We start from the raw sequence: 15,726 nt of genomic DNA, 5'->3' as shown, positions 1-15,726 counted from the left end.
TTTACAAAAACGCCTTTTACCTCTCATTAAATCACACAATAACAGACCTGTGTTCTGGCCTGATTTAGCATCAATTCATTTTTGTAGACTAGCTATGGAATGGTATAAAAAGAATAATGTGAAATTTGTGCCTAAAACAGAAAATCCTCAAAACTGCCCAGAATTGAGAGTTATTGAAAAGTACTGGGCTATTATTAAAAGAAAAATGAAAAAAACAAAAAAGCTTTGCAGAAACATTAAAGATATTAAAATATCATTTAAAAAAGCATCAAATAGTTTTGATTCTTATTCTGTGCGCAAGCTTATGGGTACCACTAAAGCAAAAGCTCGAAATTTTATTAGATTCCCACAGGAATAGTTAATTTTTTTTTTAATGTTTGATCTTCTTATATTATTGTATTAAAATTATTACTTGGTTCGAAATAAAAATTGAGGAGTACTTTTTTTTAGTTGTTTTTCTACTTTCACATTTATTTCGTGTACACACTTTACTGTACTATGTTATGTTTCTAATAACAAAAAACCCGCCGTTATTAGTTTGTTAAAAATTATTTTTTGGAAAAAATTAGAGAATTACATTAATGGTTTTTTATTAAGTTTAGGTTGCATTGCTGGAAAATTTAGCATCAAATGACTTTTACACTCTTAAAAAAGTTCATATAATTTGTACAAATTTATAAGTGAATTGCCTGAACTTGTTTGGAAAAAGTCCTAATGAATATTCAGGCAATGTACCTGAACCAGTTTGACAAAAAAGCCTGAGCTAATTATAAATTATCTAGACTGACGACAGATTTTTAAGTGACCTATTGATTTTGTTAACACCCCTACCAAAGCACTGGCTTCACAATATTGGAATTATATATATATTCAGCTAATTTTTTTTAAACATTGTGTGCTAGTTTTTTTATCCAGAATAGCCCACGGGTATTTAATTGGATTGAGATCTGGACTTTGAGCCAGCCATTTAAGTAACTCAATCTTCTTCTGGGTGAAAAACCTTTTTACTTTTTTTGACATACACTTGGGCTTGTTAACTTGTCGGAAGATAAAATATTTTCTGATTGGCAGTTTTTGAGTTAAGGCCAGAAGATTTTTATTGAGATTGTTGGCATAAACCTCAGAGTCCATAACTCCATTAATAAACTCCAGTTTTCCTGTTCCTTTCCAAGTCAAAGATCCCCACATCATAAAATTGCCGCTAACAAATTTCACTATTCTTTAAATTCAACTGAATTTAAATGTTTCACCTTTGTTTCTCCATACTTTTTAAGCTCTATTGGACAAGGTTAAATTTTGACTTGTCATTCCACAAAACTTTTTTCAGAATGATTTTCCTAGATAATCCGTGTCTTTTGTTTTTTTCACTTTTGTTTTAAATCTATTCTCTATCAATTGATTTTGAATTCAAGAAGGTTCAACACTTTTGCTGCTGATAAAAATTGGATTTCCTGCACCATTTTCACAATTTTTTGATCAATTTAGGATGTCATTTTGTGCTTAGTTCCTAATCTTGGATAAATTTTCATATATCTGAACCTTTCTGAATTTTTAATCAAGTCACTGATGTTCTTAATGCCATTCCAGTTGCTTCTTATACTAATTGGAGTGTTTTTCCTTACTTGAACTAGTCAATAACTAGTTTGTGCTTGGCTTACAAATATCCCTTGGTTTAACTCCCATTCTTGATGATTTCAATAACAAATCAATTTGAAAATTATCAGTTGATTGTTAGCAGTTACTCCTTAATTGATCACAAAATACATTGAATTATTAGTATAAATTCTTTTTAAATTATCACTGACAACTTTGTTTTTGTTTAGATAATTATCTTTTGTGGAGATTTTTAACACCCCTTAAAGAATTGTTAAATTTTGAGCAAACAAAGTTAATTGACATAATTTTAATGTTATCTGAAACCATAATTAACTTTGCTTTCAGAATAATCATAAAAGTTTTCATAAAAAAATTTTTTTTTCTGAAATAAAATGCCAAAATTTATTCATAATAAAATTTTTTGTTCAGATGCTTATTTCTCTAACACATTCAGACACATAAACACACACATACACTTATACACACAACGCATGTACAAAACAAACACAAAGACAGACAGATAGATAGACAAACACATCTACTATAAAACTTTAAACACATACACTTATACACACAACGCATGTACAAAACAAACACAAAGACAGACAGATAGATAGACAAACACATCTACTATAAAACTTTAAACTCACCAAGTATTGCTATCACATTCTATTTTAAAAAATGCAAAACATTTTTGCACTCCTCTACATAAATTATATCCATGACAAAACAAAATTTAAGCACATGGTCTATTGCTCTTGACATTCTACTTTTAATAACAATGTTAATAACAATAAATACCTTTTACTGCAACCCATATTAACACTCTATTGGCATGAGCCCCAAGTGAAATTATAAGAAAGTGAATATGAATTACAAAAAGTGAATATTAGGAAAAAGTGAACCCAGTATGGTTTTCATGGCTATAGTTTCCTGTATAAAATAAATAATTTATTTAATGCATTAAAATGTGCAATATCATTACATCAATATAATTAATTCTTTTTTTAAAAAAGCATTTGACTTAAGCATACAATTTTTGAGTGCATAAAGCATGCACTGATAAAATAGGGAAATTTAAAAAGAAGACTTGAATAAAATGAGCAGTGGGTTCACAATTCAGCAGCAGATGGACAATTTTTCTTTTTTAGATGCACTTTAAGAACTTATTTAAGCAAATGCAGAGCAAGTTCCATTTTTTTGATCTGTAAATATTTATGAATTTTGATATAGATAAAACATAAAAAATGATGACGTTTTAAAATCTGAAAAAAATATTTAAAAGTTTGTCAATTTTGCCCTTCTCACGTAGCTTGCTTTTCATGCTTGCCCAAAATTTTTCATCATATCTTTTGGGACAAAGTTGATACCATTTTGTTGATACCATTTGATTACACTTTTTGAGAAGACAGGTTGATCTTTATGTTTTTGGATCATAGCCGTATGTTACATGAAATAATCATTTTCTAAAGTTCTGTTTTAACTCATCACAATCATATGAAGAAGAGGGTCACTACACTTTATGATGTTGTCATAATGAATCCATCTGTGATGTTGTCATAATGAATCCATCATTATTCTAAGGTTCAGCTCTGCTATGGATAGACATTTGACAAATAATGTATGTATATATCCCCCTTAAAAAGTATTTTCCATTTGTTTAAATCTTCTATTTAGTTTTCTATCACTTCCAAGTATGTTTTCAGTTGTTTTATGTAGTAAATAACTAAGTATATCATAAATTTGGTATTGGAAACAATTCTTAAACTCAGTAGTACTTTAATGAATTGAATTATTTACCTGTAATTCCATATGAAACTTTAAGACTACTTGTGATATTGCGTATTTGCCAACAAAAAATATCAAGGTAAATTTTTTACTTTCTGAGTACATTTTAGATTTACTGTCATCTTGTTGACACTATTCTAAAAGGTTTGCTACTGGTATGGTGATTTTGGTCAACATCCATTTGTAAATAACTTAATTAGATATTCCTTTTGCTTTTAAATTTTTTGTTAGTAAAGTTTTTGTAATTTACAATGCTGATGTTTCAAAATAGCAAAATCATACCCTCAATTTTTCAAGTTATGCAAAGGCTTTTTTTCAGGTTCAAGGATTGATAATTTGATGGAACTTTCAGATATTTCCAGTGGACTCAGACAAAATAAAAGCTGAATCAATCAGAAAATATTTGGCATAACTTTTTTAAGAGTGTAGATAAATTTATCTTTTATGTATTATTTAAAGTAATTTTCTATTTAAAATTCAATAAAGTTTTTTGTGTTCTATTAATTATTTATATATTTTAGAATATTAAAATTTTTTTTTTTTGATTTTCTTTTTTAGAGATTCAATGCTCCTAAAAAATTTGTTTCTTGAAAATCAACATTAGTTTGGTTTCCAGCTTCAGGATAAAGCTTGGCTCTAAGCAAATTTTATCAGATGTTGTTTGAGGAGTATTTATCAGCATTGTCTTGTTTTGAATAATAATAACAACACATTACTTGAAAAAAATTATTACTTTAGTTTTTACTTTAACATATTTTTGTTTGTAATGTTACATTTTTTTTTTTTTTAAATATGTTGCATATCTTTTGATAAATTACTTGTCTTTGTTACATTTGGTTATTTTTCAGTTTCTCTTTTGTTTTGCTGCTTTTTTTAAAAATTTACTTTGTTCTAACAATATTTGATCAGCAAGATTTTAATTTCAAAATTTTGTTAATTGTAATTTTTCATAATAGATTTCGCCATTTTTGTTATTTGATTAAACTTAATGAATTAAAAAAATAAAGCATGAGCTTTTTCTTTAGATAACTAAGTTTATATTTTACTCTTTCTTTTTTTTTTTTTTTTTTAAACTTTTAATGGTATCTTAATCTTATTTAGCATAGAAGCTTAAGGAATATATTTCTGATAAGGTACTTAATCTTATAGTTTTTTAGTTATAAAATGGTTAACATGCTTCATGTTGCCTCAAGAGGTTTTGGTTTTGGGATTAGCGCTTTATTAGCATACAAGCTTAAGGAATATATTTCTGATAAGGTACTTTGTTTATTTTATCATTTTGATTTTAGATTTCTTACAAATTTTTAATTTTTTAAATATTTTTCAGCCAATCATTAATGTTGTTGCTTCAGAGTCTCTTACAACTTCAGAGTCATTGTTGTTAAAGAAATCACTGCCAACCAGGTTAGATTTCAACTATAATTTTCTACTTCAATTTAAAGTACTAAGTTTAGGTAACATTATGACAGCTAACTATTAAAGCTGACTATTTCAATAACAAGGAATTAAAAAGGAAAAAAAAGTAAATTCAAAAAGTTTACTCTTCCTTATTAAGTCAAATAAATTATTTTATCATAATCCATTTGCAATAAAGTATTCTGAAAATGTTTTTTTTTTTTCATGTTTGATAATAAAAAATGCATATGAACTGTATGGTTTGTATGCAAGATATGGTTTGTAGCAAGATAGAATATGTAACAAACATTAAAATTTTTGAAAAAAGTAATTTAAAGTTATTTAAAACCTTTTGTAGTAAGAAATGAAAAAAAATTGTTCATATTTTGCAAGGCAATTTTTCCTAAATTTCCCCATATATTGAACACTTACTTTAAGAAACATTCTTTTGTTAAGGTTTTAGACATTTTTCCTATAGTTTTTTTCTGCAAATTCAGATTTCTGATGATTTTCTTAGAAATGAGTTGTTGTCCTTATTAAAAAGTGGCAATGAATATGATGTATTAATTATTGGTGGTGGAGCCACTGGCTGTGGTGTTGCCCTTGATGCTTGTACTCGAGGTTTCACTTTTCTTTTTTTTTTTAGATTTATTGAAATTATCTTCCAAATAAAGTAAGATCAAATATGGCCTGAGAAGGCTATAACTCCAACTTGATGTTCCAGAGAAACTTTTTGGAAGGGGACACATCCCTGATATCAAAAATGCAAAAACTGAAATAAAACTATTTTGTCCAAGAAAAAAAAATCGTTTTTAAAAATCTCATTTTTAGCACATTGTTTGAATGATAGCTTCATATATTTTGCATTTTTTGCAGTATAAGTAAAAAATGCAATTTGATTTTAATATGTTAGAGATTAAATGTTGTAATACTGAATTGGTTAATAATAGAGCATCTAACAAAAGTATGCAATATTATTGTCTGATAACAAAACATAATTCAGAACTAAATTTATTCTTCCATTACAGTTGGACAAAATAAAAAATATAAATGTGCATTAGTTAACTTGGAAATGTACAACTCATTTCCACAGATTGACTTTACAAATGACTACTCTTAGTATTCACCAAATGGTGGAGTATCATGCAATATCATTTACATACCAGAGGGTAGTTATAAGCTAGCATCTGCTAACAGTTCTATAGTCTACTATATAGCACAGCCGGATTTGTTGCCTTGAAGGTGAAAAATTAATTTTTGGTAATTTAAATCTGAGAGGTCTTGCACCATTAGATAGAGATATACAACATTTTGTAGTTTATTAAGGTTTTGTTTACTGTAGATATAATAAAAACCCATCAAAAAGTATTTTGTGTGAGATATTTAGTGGATTGTGATCCAATTGTTACATAACACTAGCACATTCAATATCATGGTGCGGAGCACTAAGAGTCTGATGGTGCAATGCACTATAAAATATCAATAACATGTTGTACATTTCCATCTTAATTTATCATGCTCACATACACTATCCTTACCATATTTTTTTACAATAACATCTAACTTTAAGGTGAAATCACATTTTTTAAGCCTTCCATATTTGCATTTATTCTTCTTTGTATATGCTGTTACAATATCTCTACAAGTAATACCTGTCTTCAACTCTTTTTTGCATTTCATAAATTGATCATCTCTTTATTCTTCTTAAAGCTTGCACAAACTTTTGCTTTCAGTTGTTACACAACAGAAACTTTTTAAAAGTGTTTATATTTTTATAATTGTTAAAATATTACCATAGCTTAATGGTTACTTAATGGTTGTGAGACTTATAAGTTATGCCACGATTTTAACAAATGGTTGGTATTTGACCATATGTTAATGGTTTGGCATATGGTTAAAAATGGCTAATCCATGTAATGACTTTTCTAAATTTTTAACCACTAATTTAACCATGTGTTGATGGCTGAGCCATATAAAGATTTCTCAGGATTTTTCGCTCGCAGTTTTCTACTATTTATTTTGTAATTAGAATTAATATTAGTATATTTATTTTTATTTTGTTAAATTTATAAAACGATTCAGTGGATGTGGAATAATGATATATTTCATAGAGAGACAGTAGATTTTTACTTTTTTTTTTTTTTTTTTTTTTTTTTCAACACCTCTGACAAAAATGAGAAGAACATTTTTAAAATGAAGTTAAAGATGTAAAGATAATAGCTTTTTATCTATTGTAGAATTGAAAGTTAATCAAACAATGAGCTAAAACTTAAAAGACAAAAACAAATCTCATCAATCATTACTTCAAACTTCATTAGTTCCATTAAAATTGAAAATCGGAAACACTAATTTTGACCCAAATATCAGTGTTTCCAAACTTGTTAAAGTAAAGATGCTCATGCTGGGTAATAAAGCAGTAAATGCATGAGTTGTTATCATATATAACAATTCCAATCAATTTTTTTAATTTGCCACGCTGGTCATCCTAGTGAAATGAATAAAATTGATATTGGAAAAAAACTCCTGATGAGAAAGCTTTTACTAAAGGTTTTTAACTTTGAATTGTTGAATATTTGAGTTTTCAACTCAAACTGATTTTTAGTACTTTGAGTGTTTTGAGTATCTAAGTACTTTGAGTACTTTATACTTTATTTGTGATATAAAAGTTTCAAGCAAAAACTAATGAAAAGAAACTTTCAGTTTAGCCAAAAAATTTAAAGGATAAGAGAAATGAATACCCTGTAAAGACTTTTTGTTACAATTTTTAAAGTGTTAAATGTTGACCAGCACACTTTATAATATTGTGTAAAATTATGTTGACCAGCACACTTAATAAGATTGTGTAAAATTAGACCCTACACTTAAAAAAAATAAAACCACATAAAATCCTGAATTTGAAATCTTTTTTCTTTAATTTTCTCAAATTGTTTTAAGTATTAGTTAAAAAGAGGAATAAAAAGGAAGTAAAAAAGAGTAAAAAAAATTTTAAATTATAAAATTTTAATTATTTGTATTAAAAAAAAAAATCTCCATATAAATAATTTTTAAATAAATAATAGCATGGAAAACTAGAAGTCTATGGCTCAGTGATTTAGAATACAAATATGTAACTAAATGTCCTAAATTCAAATAAATATCACAAATTTTCTGAGGAAAATATTAATTTCATCAATTTAAAAAAAATTTTAACTATGTATTTTTAAATTTATCTTGCAAACCTTTATACTTCAAAATGAAAAATTTAGCTTTGTGATCTTTTTCTCCATAAAAATATTGTTTGGATTGTTGCATTCAAAATGAAACATTGTTGTTGACTTTTTAGACTGATAGCCTTTTTTGGAATTTAAAATGTTTGTTATTTTAGAATTTTCATGACCATTTAAAATTTCAGGTCTAAAAACAGCTTTAGTAGAAAAAGAAGATTATTCATCTGGCACTAGCAGTAGAAGTACAAAACTTATTCATGGTGGTGTTAGATATCTGCAAGCAGCCATTATGAATCTTGACATAGAACAAGTAAGTTACAATGTAAATATTTTCTTTAATTCTAATGAGTGGCATTGATTGAAATGAAGTAGAAGGTAATTTGTTAATTGAATTATATCTACAGATTAGTTTTACAAACAAATCTTTTGAATTAAATTTGTTTACATTTTTACTGCTGTCACATTATTAGTATATATAATTTATGAATTATCATTTCTCTTGACATTTTTATTTTAAATTTCTATTTCTCTTTTCATTTTTTAAAGTTATTGTTTTAGTATAGCTTAGTTAAAGAAGCATTACATGAGCGTGCAGTATTACTTAAAAATGCTCCTAATGTATCATCAACACTACCTATTCTTCTTCCTCTATACAAGTAAGTTTGATAAAAATAGTAAAAGCTTTTTGATTTTTATGATAATTTTATGTTTGCTCAGTAAAAAGAATTTAAAACAAATTTTTGTGGTGTTTGAATTATGATTCACTTAAATTAAAGGTTTTGAATAAAATTTTAGTAATTTTTTACTATTTTTAATTACTATGCACAAAAAAATCAATTTTATTGTGAATATATATATATATATACACACACACACACACACACACACACACACACACACACACACACACACACACACACACACACACACACACACACACACACACACACACACACACATAATGTTACTATTAATTCAAAATAATATTAACATTTTTTAGAGATTATTTTATAGAATTGTGTAGTATAAGATGTATGTATAAAATTGTATTTTATTTAAGGAGTGCTTTTTAGAATATTTATAATACAACATAGTTAAAGTTTTCTTGTAATTTCATTAAGATGGTGGGAGGTGCCATACTTTTGGATTGGTATAAAGATGTATGATCTTGTTGCTGGTCGAGAGTTAATGAAGAAAAGTTATTATTTAAGCAAGAAAAAAGTTCTTGAGCAGTTCCCAACATTAAAACAGGAAAATTTATGTGGTGGAATTGTTTATTTTGATGGTAATTTTTTAATTATTTACAAAACCCATAGAAGGATACATAAACAAAAAGATTAAAAAACCAAATGTTATTATCAAAAATGAATTTACTTTAAAATGTTTTATTAAGAAGCAGAAAAAAGAAACTCATGTAAACTATGTGTTTTACCTCTTCTAAACAAGTTACTACAAAATACTAAAATGCTAAAACTGGTCTGTAAACAAGAAAATTATTAAATATCATTTTTTTCCATCATCTACATATTTAATACTTAACAAAATATTTTGAGAAAATTATTTTATACCAATTTACAATCAATTTATAGTTTAATTAAATAGAGTAATCATAAATTGATGTAAACTGCATAATATTACTAAATTACTTGACAAAAGTTAATATTAAAATATTCTTTGATAAAGATGTTTATAAATTTCTTATCTTTTAAGTTTTTTTACTTTAAACAGGCCTGAATAAGGCTGCACTGCTTTAGGATTTCAAATATTTCTGTTCATTTTTCTGCTTAGTTTTCTGATCAGTTTGAATTTAAAAGAAACTTAAGGGGTAAACACTTATTAAAGATGATATAAAATGTAATAAGATGAAATGAAAGATAAAAAGATAAAATGAAAGATAAAAAGATGAAATGAAAGATAAAAAGATGAAATGAAAGATAAAAAGATGAAATGAAAGATAAAAAGATGAAATGAAAGATAATTATTCAAAAGAAAAGCCTATAAATAGGTTATTAGAATTTTGAATTAAAAACAGTAAGAAAAAAAACAAATGAATTAGGGAGCAACCCTACAAAAGTCTTTACAGATCTATACAGGGATTTTGCTCAAATATTCTTTTTTAATTCACAATCAAAAATTCTCCTTTAATTCATAATCAAAAACTTTATCAATCAGCATGACAGCTTCTCTTTGATCATCTTATACAAACTGTGAAAATATAGTCAATTTATGTTTTCTAATTCGTATTGAAAACAAAACACCATTAACGGTCACAGCCTTCAGAGATACCATATTTTCAGAAGTTTTTTCTGAGTTTAATCAGTGTTTAAATTTTATTAATAAAATCATTTTTTGAAAATATTTTTCTTGAAAGCATTTGTTGTTTGGTGTTCATTTAAATAAGGACCACTTCAATGATCAACTGATTTCACAAGATTCTACTGCTTGTGAGCAGCACAAGATATGAAAAGATCTAAAGTCAAGAATTTACAAAATATTAGCATTGTAAAGATAAAAAAATTAAAACTAAATTTTACAGACTAGTATTGGAATTTCAGGGTCTAATTTGAGGTGTTTCTGCACATGATTTGAACTAAATGGATTTTTTAAAGCAATCTGAAAAATTGAAAATAAATAAATCATGCAAAAAAAAAAATTTTATTATAAAATAAGTAATAAAAGGTAACAAGTTTTTTCAATCTCTTTTTAAAGCAATAAGGTTCACATGTTAATGAGATGAAGGTAGTATTTTGTGGTAACTTGTTTAGAAGGCATAAAAAACATAGTTATCATGAATTCCTTTTTCTGCTTCTTAATAAAACATTTTGAAGCAAATTCTTTGTTTGTAAAAAAAAAGTTAATAAAGGAAGCAACAAAGGTATTTTAATATTTTTCTAATGCTCTTCTGAAATCCTTTAAGTTTTATTTTTTACTAGCACACTTTTACCAATATTCTTGTTTTCTAGCTTCAAATATCTCAAATTGAACAAAAATCATTTTTAAAACTTATTTCAAATATCAAGTTGAACAAAGTTTACCCATAGATTTTTCAGGCAACAATCAGGGCATATTTATGGCAGAAAGACTTAGTGCTATAAAAAGTTAATATACAAAGAAAATTGAAATAGTTAAAAAACAAGATGATTTAAGATCAAGAAAATCAATAAAAAAATTAATTACATTTAATTAGCTTTTTAAAATGCTAAGATTAAAGTTCATTTTGATTTTAACTGAGAAGATACAAGACTTATTTTGTGGTGAAAGTTTTTTTCTTTTTTCCTTTTGCTACTAATATATGGTTTGTAGGGCAACAAGACGATGCTCGTATGAACTTGTTGTTGGCTTTAACTGCAATACGTAATGGTGCATCTTGCTTAAATCATGTTGAAGTTATTAATCTTCTTTTTAACCAGGTATATAACTTAGTTTATCAACCAGATATTAACCAAAGGCTGTACATAATACAGTTGAGTACAAATTTTTCAAGTTGCATTTTATGTTATTCTCAAAATTTCAGCAACCTCTTGTGTAAAAATAGATTCTTTAACTTGGCTATTGACTGGGCTTCTGCTAAAAAACAATTTGGCAACTGGGCTTCTGCTAAAAAACAATTTGCTAAAAAACAACAATTTTTTCTAGCACAAAAAACCTTTTAAACATTGAACAATTGAAATAAAACTTGATAATTTGTAGTTATCCCAATTTCTTATTAGTTCCTTGTTTGGAATGTTTCTCAGCATGAATACACTAGTTTTTTCAGTTCAACAAAAAGTTCCCTTTGAAATAACATCAATTAACAAAAAAAATCAGTTGCATGTAATTAGTTTTGTGTAATTAGTTGTGTATAATTAGTTGTGTCAAGATGCTGATCTAGAATTGATGCAGAATTCAAGGGTTGAAAAGATGCAGAATTCAAGGGTTGATACAAAGTTCATAAAATCTTTAATGGATGATTTTACTGATTTATTTTCTACAAATTTACTGTAATAATAGTTATTGTTACTGAGGATGCTTTTTTGTCCCAGGCAGAAGTTTAAAGTAGAGGTTTCATTGCATTAAAAAAACAAGATCTTTTTTCAGAATGTTGTGAGAAAACAGTGCAATCAGAGATTTCAAATCAAAACCAAATCTTGCAAACTTGTCTACTTAAAAAAAAAAAAAAAACTTGTTTCCATGGGAAACATTATTCCAATGATTTCCTCCTTATTTGAAATTCTTGTTTTACTTTTACTTGGCTACGCAACCACCACCTTGGGTTCTCTGTTGTCTAGATTTTTTTAGTGTTTAAATGAACATTTTCTGTTTCAAAACGGTCTAAGTGAAATTTACCACTTGAAAGGATTTGTAATTGGAACCATTTTCTTGATAAAGTTTATAAATTCTGTTTTCTTGCCTCCAGTTTAGAGGACAAGTTCAAAAAAACTTTGATGAAAATATGAATTTAATTTATTACAAAGTATAATGAGTTATGTTTTTTGGAGAATTAAATTTGTAAAAAGTTAAACTTCCCACTATTTAATGGTTGTTTTTTTTTAAGTCTTAAAAGTAGAAAATTTTTGCATTGATTTTTATGGTTATAATTGTATTATTCATATAAAAATATCGCACGTCTTTTAAAAAGGACAATGAAGTTTGTGGTGCACATGTCAGAGACAAATTTACTAACGAAGAGTGGGATATAAAAGCCAAATGTGTTGTGAATGCCACTGGTCCTTTTACTGACTCAATTAGAAAGATGGATAACAATAATACTAAAAGCATTTGTCAACCAGCTTCTGGAGTTCATGTTGTGTTGCCTGACTATTATTGGTAATAACCTTTCACATTTTTATATTACTTTCATATTTGATTTTTCGCATTATTGTAATTAATCAAGGAAAATAAAATTGAATGTTCATTTTTAAACTTTTTATCAGGTCACTAATGATGTATATTTGCGTTTATGTATTCTTGAAAGTATGTGTGCATTTAATTTTGAATGTTACAATTGTATTTTAACAAAATATAGTTCCCGTGAAATGGGGCTTATTGACCCATCGACAAGCGATGGTCGAGTGATATTTTTCCTACCTTGGCAAGGCCGTACTTTAGCTGGAACTACTGATAAAAAATGCGATGTGACGGATGTTCCAGTACCAACTCAAGACGAAATCGACTTTATCATGAATGAAGTTTCCAAATATTTTCCATCTGATCTCCAAGGTTTTTTTTTTACTTTATACGTTGTGTATATTTTTAAAATTTAAAAACAGTCAAACTGGCATGCATATCATCTGCAATATGTTTGTTTAATTAAAAGTGTAGAACGTATCTATCTTGTTTCAATATGTTTGAAATTATAACTGTAGAACGAGTCTTGTTATCGAAAGAAAGTTGTAAGCACAATGATGTTTTGATAGTAACGATCTTGGGGAAAATAAAGTCGTAGAAAGTTGAATTATTTAAAGTTTAAATAAATTTTCGTTTAGTTCGTCACGAGGACATTCTATCGTCATGGAGTGGAATTCGTCCTTTGGTGTCAGATCCTTCTACTCCTGATACACAATCTTTGTCAAGGAACCATGTTGTACATGTCAGTGATAACAAGCTTGTGACTATTGCAGGTTTCAGCTTCGTTTGCGTGTTACGTTTATGTTAATTTGTGCATTAAATTATTTTTTTTGTGGATAACCTTCATTTTTTTTTTTTAGGTGGAAAGTGGACAACTTATCGTGCTATGGCTCAAGATACTGTTGATGCCGTTATCAACTTGAAAGGATTTTCTTTTGTAAATAAATGTGTCACAGAAGAATTACCTTTAGAAGGGGCTCAAGAATGGCACCAAATCCAATATATAAAACTCATTCAAAAGTTTGGCTTAGATAGTGACGTTCGTTTATTTTGATTTTAATTTTTTTAAATTTCAAATAAAAGTAGGTTTTTAAACCAGATCTGAGAGGGGTTTTTCAAATTTCTTTGTAACGAAATACTGAGAATCGTACTACGTAAATTAACTAGGAAACTGAGACACGGGGAGCTGGGTAGTTGAGGCACGTAGGATGAATATGCTATTACTTTATTTTATTTTATGGTATAAGTTTGAAACTCCTAAAAGAAACTCTCAAACTTTCAAACTCATTTAGGCAATTGAAAACTTTATTCTATAAAACTTTACTTATTTTTCTACGGCTTTGTTTTTAGATAGCAGAGTACCTCTCAAACGCTTACGGCAATCGAGCGTTTGAAATAGCTGAGCTTGCTACACGAAACAACTCTGGTGAACGAAGATTACTCCATAACTTTCCGTATATTGAAGCTGAGATCGAGTATAGCGTAAAACAGGTTTTTTTTTTTATTTGTTTTTTTTTTCCCTTCAGTTTTGGTTTTTTCGTATACAGAGAAAATTGAGTTTTTAAGCACGAGAAATAAAAGTATGAGTAATAATGATAATTAAATCCAAAAAAAAATTCTTCATCGCAAAACAAACTGATCTACTCAAATTTTTAAAACGATTTTCACTTTAACAAAACCCTAAAAATGAATTTTCTTTTAGTAGTGCTTTTGATAGTTTGATTTTTCTTTTTAGGAGTATGCTTGTACAGTTGTTGACTTTGTAGCACGTCGAATTCGACTCGCATATTTAGATGTTCGCGGTGCACTTAGTATTTTACCGGTTGTCGTAACAACAATGGGGGATCAGTTAGGATGGAGCAAGGAAAGAAGGAAGGTCAACTTGGATTTTTTCAATCTTTTTGAACTACTAAACATAACTTTATGGTTTTTAAAATTGTTTTAGAGTAAAATGTTCGTTGATCGTTTTTTGGTATTTGAATTTTACGTTGATGTAAAGTTTAAGTTTTTTTTAGAAAGAAACTGAAGATGCAAAAAAGTTTTTGTCGACATTTTCATTAAAAAGAGAATAAACTTCTTGCAATGCTGTGAGTATTTTCATATTCTCTCTCTCTCTCTCTCTCTCTCTCTCTCTCTCTCTCTCTCTCTCTCTCTCTTACACACACACACAGACAGACACACAGACACACACACACAAATGGTGGCGCCAGTAAATTAGGATGAACTTTGTAGTCTAATAGATTAAATACGAACATGTATTGAGATCAGTATGTGAATGTAATTTATTGAGTATGTGAATGTAGTTCATTGAGACAAGAGAGCTACCACTTGTTACTTTTTACCCCGGAAGAACACCCAAGGAGATTAACACGTTCCTCCAGCTACAAAAGAGCTTTGTCACCGAGTAAAAGAGACTAAGTGAACTTGTCAGTTCCTGACAGATGCTATGAAGGTGACACGCATTGTGAAAGCCACCCTATTGCTAAATAATCGTATTGCAATGTCCCACATAATATCATAAATGCTGTCAAGATAGATAATGCTGAAATAATTAGTCATACGACACTATCGCGCATTCAAGCTCCGTTAAGAAGCCGTCGTGGCTGCTCATGTTGAGTTTGTTTTGCATGATTGAATTTATAAACAAAATAAATGTTTTATGATGTTTTTTATTTCAAGGTACATTATTCTTACTTTACCGGCGCCACCCTATTTATAATTCATGTAAGTCGAGCTTTTTACTGAAAAGTTATGTTGTTTTTGCAGCAACCTCGTTGGCTTCAAAGTTCGTTTGATCGGCGTTCAATTTGATCGGTCCTTTTATAGTGGAGCGATAAAAGTCAGTATTTAGCGAAGATAAAATTATATAATGTAATGTAATTAAAACAAGAGAAGTTGATTTCATTTGGAGAAA

At 27.8% G+C, this 15,726-nt stretch overlaps 2 protein-coding genes across 5 annotated transcripts in view; both read left to right on the top strand.

Moving 5' to 3' along the window:
- The window catches only part of LOC145185109 (protein-L-isoaspartate(D-aspartate) O-methyltransferase-like), a 22,609-nt gene extending 18,414 nt beyond the window's left edge, over window positions 1-4,195 (top strand). For all 3 annotated transcript variants that reach the window (XR_016455336.1, XM_090096926.1, XM_090096927.1), the window contains one exon: window positions 3,943-4,195. The gene's annotated coding sequence lies outside the window, so the exon portion shown is untranslated. The remainder of the gene's footprint in view (window positions 1-3,942) is intronic.
- On the top strand, window positions 3,990-15,726 carry LOC145185108 (glycerol-3-phosphate dehydrogenase, mitochondrial-like). 2 transcript variants are annotated; one of them, XM_090096925.1, is made up of 16 exons: window positions 3,990-4,052; window positions 4,534-4,641; window positions 4,712-4,788; window positions 5,297-5,400; window positions 8,171-8,295; window positions 8,544-8,641; window positions 9,107-9,270; window positions 11,289-11,395; window positions 12,604-12,791; window positions 12,991-13,184; window positions 13,451-13,585; window positions 13,673-13,851; window positions 14,163-14,303; window positions 14,548-14,688; window positions 14,828-14,899; window positions 15,579-15,726. In XM_090096925.1, exons 2-15 carry the CDS (start codon window positions 4,549-4,551, stop codon window positions 14,882-14,884), a joined length of 1,803 nt encoding a protein of 600 aa, XP_089953051.1. In that variant the 5' UTR covers window positions 3,990-4,052; window positions 4,534-4,548; the 3' UTR covers window positions 14,885-14,899; window positions 15,579-15,726. The 2 variants fall into 2 exon arrangements, with proteins under 2 accessions (XP_089953051.1, XP_089953050.1); XM_090096924.1 differs by lacking the exon at window positions 3,990-4,052 and having other exon boundaries at window positions 4,291-4,641.

This window comes from Hydra viridissima, unplaced genomic scaffold (genome assembly GCF_058129835.1).
Source record: "Hydra viridissima isolate aposymbiotic clone 2 unplaced genomic scaffold, HvirCarnegie_v1 scaffold_9, whole genome shotgun sequence".
NCBI classification, from domain to species: domain Eukaryota; kingdom Metazoa; phylum Cnidaria; class Hydrozoa; order Anthoathecata; family Hydridae; genus Hydra; species Hydra viridissima.
The sequence above is the reverse complement of the archived record's forward strand: the minus strand, read 5'-3'. Positions and strand labels throughout refer to the sequence as shown.